We start from the raw sequence: 6,093 nt of genomic DNA, 5'->3' as shown, positions 1-6,093 counted from the left end.
CACAGACACAAACACTCACACACACACACACAGACACATAAGCACACACACACACACACACACACACACACACAGACACAAACACTCACACACACACACACAGACACACAGACACATAAGCACACACACACACACACACACACACACACAGACACAAACACTCACACACACACACACAGTACCCTGTTTCTATTACAACACAAAGTGTGGCTGTTTCTCAGTCCAGTGTTTTGTCGGAGGCTCTCTTAAACTCTACCATGTTACACAATGAAATGTCATGAAAAAACCCCCCAACTTAACAAAAAATACAAACCAACCCTCCCCCCCCAAAAAAAAACAACACATAAAAAACCCAACAAAAAGACAAAAACATACACCTTAATAAAAAAACACCCAAACAACTCTCCTCCCTAAAAGAAAAAAAAAAGTTGTTTGAAGATGGGATTACCTACCAAGTGGTTTTTTTGCACTCTTAATCTTAGGCGTGGTAAGAAATGGAGGGGGTGAGGGCAAAGGTAACTGGAAACACAAACAGACAGAAAATATAACACAAGCAGATTACACATACATGTACACACAAACAAACACACGACTGTCCTAAATGAGTATATATGCGTGTTTGTTAACAGTGACTATGTAACATGTACCTCCAAAAGTTGCGCGGGAGAGACATACACACACAGGAAGACAAACAGGGAACATTGGGACAGTGAACATTGGGGTGGGCTGATGGTGTGTAGAAACATAACAAAGAACATATTTTAAATAGCGAAGAATATAGAAAAATATAGAATAAATGAGCGAAGTTTTGGGGAAAACAAAAAACAACCAATGAAAAATCCCAAAATTTCAGAACACCTCACTGGGGATTTGAACTGGGGCCATCCAAAATGATATCAAATAAGACAGCGGCAAGCCCAAGCAGTGTTATCTGACAGGTTGAAGTTGAAATACAATACTAAAAAAAATTAAAAAAATAGGAAACAATTAAAACTTTTAAACAATGTATCAAAAAAGAACCAACAAACAACAACCTATAAACACAACAATCTGTTCTGTAAACGTTCAGGCACATTCACTTCTAGATCTAGCACTGTTCGAAGGATTGTAGGAAAAGAACAGGCAGATGGTTGTGAAGTATATGGATTTAACGCCCCTATCAACACTATCAGAAACACAAAGATGGTGGTCGTAAAGTGTATGGATTTATCGCCCCAATCAACACTATCAGGCTATTTAAGAGGTGGGACCTTTGAACCTAGCGTCCGTCTCCGATAGGACAGAAGACGGTCATGACTGGCAAGACATTTGGTTATTAAGTAACCGGTGCAAGGTCTCTAGTAGCCCTTGCGCAAACACACACCTCTCTCATACCATCAAAACTCTCTCACACAATCACAACAGACACATATTTCAGGCTATGGGCTGGCAACGAGCCCCCCATCACATAATATATATATATATATATGTTGTCTACATCTATCTACAATAAAACGGTTAATTCTTGATAAGTTATATATATAATATAACGTAGCAGTGTAGGGATCGGAAGTGTAAAACAGCAGCAGCAGAAAATGTCAAGGCATTCACACAGATCAGTAGCTGTATGTGCGAGCAACTTTGTCGCCATCAGATCTGGGGGGGGGGGGACACCATAGTGTCACACAAGTTGGGGGGGGGCACCATAGTGTCACACAAGTTGGGGGGGGGGTAAGGGAGGTAGAGCATAATAATATTGTCACACAGAGGCAAAACCGAGCAAGAGCGTAACAACCGACTGGACAATGAATCCAGTAAAGCCCCAACCCCCTTGTAACACGGTCTTCAGGGTCTATGTAAAGAGTGATTGAGAAAAATGATAAATTGGATGTTTAAGAAAATCAGCGTTAAACTTTGTCGTGAAGGAATATAGAGACTCCCATGCGCTAATGTCTTTCTTAATCTACAGTGGCCAAGTTTTACAGATTTCAAGAAAATGACACCATGAGTTAATTGAATTAAAAAAACTCTCCCAGACAGAATTTAAAAAATTCACTTAGTAAAAAAAGTGGGAAAAGAGCAGAATCTAAAGCTAGAGGATGCCACCAAAAGTTGGCTGTAACATTTGACTTTTATCGTTATGTAAACAGATAACACATCTTGTCTCTTTATTGCTGAGTAGTGGGGAAAGGAGACATTTTCTTTGACAACACCTTGCATCAAAGGACTCGGTCTCCCAAGTGATGAACCGAGGGGAAAAATTGCTATTTCCTGACAACTACAAGAGATATTTTCTTTTTTCTTTTACCACTGCCCCCCCCCCCCCTTTCCCTGTGTGCCACATTTGGTGTCTGTGAGGAATGGCCTTTTAAAAAAAAGCCACAAAACATTATGCAAGTAATGGTAAACAGTTTTGATTATGTAGGCAATACAGTCTCAGATGTATCAGAAAACTGAACACATTAAAGTGACCGGACAAAATTAAAGCTGGGATGACAGAGGACACATTAACAGTGACACATTAACGGTGACACATTAACGGTGACACATTAACGGTGACACATTAACGGTGACACATTAACGGTGACACATTAACGGTGACACATTAACAGTGACAGCGAGCATGAGAGAAAAAGAAAATCAGAAAAGACGTGGTTCCTTTCTGAAACCACAGGCACAGTTCTCACCTGTGTCGGTTTAAAGATTTTGTTCAAGTGAACAGCACACAGAGAAGTGTTAATGTTTCAGAACTAGGTGAACAACGATTTCTGTAACATGTCAGATATAGATAACGCGCTCACTTATCAATTAATACAAAGAAAACAGTACGGGATACTGCTTTGTCAAAACCTGACAAGAATTGATCGTTTACAACGGACAGGAAGTTAAAATAAATTAAAACAAAACAAAACTCCAGCATTCATGACAGACCAATGAAAGAGAAGACGTAGGATACGCTTCAACAAGTCAGCCTATAGTGTCATTCCGAGACTGCATCAGTCAACAAACAGTTTTGTATCCATAGTGCATAAGTCAGCCAATACGTTTGAATCGAGCATCACGACTGTGTAAGTCAGTGAATAGTTTTGTATCGAGTATCGAGACTGCATAAGTTAACGAATAGTTTGGTATCCAGACAGCATAAGTTAACGAATAGTTTGGTATCCAGACAGCATAAGTTAACGAATAGTTTGGTATCCAGACAGCATAAGTTAACAAATAGTTTGGTATCAAGAGTGCTCAAGTCAAGTACAAGAATCAAAAAGCTTCACATTAACATCTGAAATCTGTACAAGAAAATTGCTTTAAAAAAGTCAGGTGAACATTAGTAAAGGCTAAAAATACAAGAAAAAAAACTGTGTCGTTGGAAAGTGAAATCTCTCGTCAAACGAAGAAAAATGAACGAGTTACAGACGACAGAGGATGTCAAAAAGAACTATTGCATATTTGTTACTGTATGACGGTATTGGTCAAACGATTTGTTTAACGTGCACAAGGTTTAGAGATCTTCAAACTGATGAATTGATGATAAAAATCCACATGAAATTCAGAAACTGCCAATGGTTCAGATAAAGAGGCTAAAGTAGCGCAGAGAGAGATTTGGTTTTTCTTTCACAGAGAAAAAGTACTCTGATGTATGTCTTCAAGATGCTTGAGAAGTGTTTTGACAGTTCCTAGAAACTTGCATAGATGATCACAACCGGTAACAGTAATGATTGTGGTGTAGTCTTTCTCGTTTCGCCACGTCTGGAGCTTTTTTCACAGTTCTAGAATGGACAAATCTGCCGAACAAGTCACATGACCACAAAGGTTCTCGGCGCGGCACGTGTACTCCCCCTCGTCCCCCTCCCCCACGTCGCGAACGATGAGAGAGCACTCCCCCGCGCGGCGTCCGCCATGTTCCATCACGTGTCGGGAGTCCGCCTCTAGCTCCTCCCCCTCCAGGAACCAGCTGACAGTTGGGCGTGGCCGGCCAGACACCATGACGTCAAACCGGACCGCGTCGCCCGCGAACACCTGGCAGTCTCTCAGAGAGGTTTGGAACACGGGCGCCTCACCCCCAGCTGTATCACCCCCAAGGGTATCACCCCTAGCGACATCACCACCGCCCTCCTCCGCCGCTACCCCACTGTCCAAGTTTTTGTCCCCCGAGGCTGTGCCTGGCATGACACCAGACAGTTGACCAGTGTCCGAAGAGGGTTGTTCGATACCGCCAGACTCCTGCGAGCTGCCGGCCATGTCGGGGAAGGATGCCCCTTGAGCTTGTCTGGCAGACGAAGTGTTTGTGTTTGTGTCTGTATTTGTGTTTGTGTTTGTGTCTGTGTTACCCGAGCTCACATCTGATCTCAACACAGACAAAACAACCCTTGTTTTTGAGCTTTCACTGGACGTGTTATTGTTGTTGTTATTACTACTGTTGTTGTTGTTGTTGTTGTTATTGTTGTTGTGTATGTTTGGAATGTCAGAGTCATTGCTGAGAAGGTTTCGCTGTGAGGATGGGCCGTTGACGAGCTCGCTGCCGTTTGGCAGAGGTCGCTCACAGGAAGTGTTTGGATCGCTGGATCCCGAGGCCGGGTCCGAATCTTGCGGCACTTCCTGTTCCTCTGTCAGGGCGGGCCGTGACGTGATGACGTCAGGGCTGAACAGCGAGCGTGCGGTGTCCGGGGTACCCGGGGTGCTTGGGGTGTCGGGACAGTTGCTGTTGCTGCGGCTGAAGCTGCTGAGGCTGCTGGACTTGAGCAGACGACTGACCGCCAGCACGGCATTGCCAGTTTTCTGAGGAGACAAACACAAGATGAGATAGATCGCTATTTTATTTGTTATTGTGACAGTTTTACGACAATCACAAACAATTACAAGATAAGATAAATCTCTATTTTATTTGTTTACGTCACAGTTTTACGACAATCACAAACAATTACAAGATAAGATAAATCTCTATTTTATTTGTTTAAGTCACAGTTTTACGACAATTGCAACATAAACAAGTCATATATCAGCACCGATGATAAAGAGGTGTCACAAGAGAGTAACAAACACAAAAAAGAAGGAGGGGAGTTAGTCTTAGTAAGAGTTTTACAGCACTTGCAACACAATAAGGTCATATAAGTGCCGAAGAATAGAGGTGTCACATGAGAGTAACAAATATAAAAAAGAAGGAGGAGGGATAAGGACGATAGATGTTTGATAGGGATAGAGGAGCAAACCGCATCAGAGCACCCGCCAACCACCCACAGTTATTTGTTTGTTAGTTTAAGTAATGAGAAACACATTGACAGACTGACAGTAATTTTGTTGTTTTTTTTAAATAGAAGAGGGTTTTTACGGCGCTCGCAACTGCATAAGGTCATATGAGCGCCAAGGGGTGGATGTCAACAGAGAAGTCCTTACAGGGAATAAGACTTAGACTGCTCACCTCTCTAGCTTCAACAGCACAAAGTCTGCTTCGACTATCAAGGCATCCTGGAAATAGCAGGTCACAAGAGTGTGACAAACATACAAAAGAAGTAGAGGAAAATGACAAGAGTAAGGATCTGGAAAGAAAAAGCAGCAGTTCCCTGTTGTAGATCAGGCACAGTTATGAGCGTGACATGAGTCAGCCCATTTACAATTCTACTGTGCTTGAACGAGATATGTCCCCCCTTTGGGAATGGCCTAAAGACACTACAGTCAGTGGCACTGCCCGGGGGGGACACTACAGTCAGTGGCACTGCCCCAGGGGTAGTAATTTAGTGCAGGGGAAAAGTAAGACCTATTGAATGAGAAGCGAACACCGTAACTTCTAGACCATGACAGCCCCCCCCCCTCCCCCCTAATGGAAGAATGAGAAAAGACAAGAAGACAACTATTTGTTTTGTTTTTGTAAAGTGTTTTACGGCGCTCGCAACTGCATAAGGTCATATGAGCGCTCGGGACACACCAGACATTTTCAGTGGGTAGGAAATTTTGAATTTTCCCCGGGTGGCGACCGAAGCCTACTCTTATCGATTTTAGACCACCAAGGGATCTTTAACGTGCGCAACATGCACACGGCCCCTCCGAGATTTTTCGCCCTTGTCCGAGAAGGCTAGGTGTAGATCTTTCCTACCAGAAGATCAGGGGTGTGGCAGAAAG

The 6,093-nt window shown here is 43.0% G+C and overlaps 1 protein-coding gene across 1 annotated transcript in view; it reads right to left on the bottom strand.

Annotated features, from left to right (window-relative positions):
- Nucleotides 1-358: 358 nt before the first annotated feature.
- The window catches only part of LOC101856216 (myosin light chain kinase, smooth muscle), a gene marked incomplete at its 5' end in the record, with an annotated part of 11,469 nt that continues 5,734 nt past the window's right edge, over nucleotides 359-6,093 (bottom strand). Inside the window, 1 exon segment of the mRNA XM_013088360.2 lies at nucleotides 359-4,755. Coding sequence (XP_012943814.2) covers nucleotides 3,739-4,755 — 1,017 coding nt within the window.

The sequence above is a fragment of the Aplysia californica genome, unplaced genomic scaffold, assembly GCF_000002075.1.
Source record: "Aplysia californica isolate F4 #8 unplaced genomic scaffold, AplCal3.0 scaffold00728, whole genome shotgun sequence".
NCBI classification, from domain to species: domain Eukaryota; kingdom Metazoa; phylum Mollusca; class Gastropoda; order Aplysiida; family Aplysiidae; genus Aplysia; species Aplysia californica.
The sequence above is the reverse complement of the archived record's forward strand: the minus strand, read 5'-3'. Positions and strand labels throughout refer to the sequence as shown.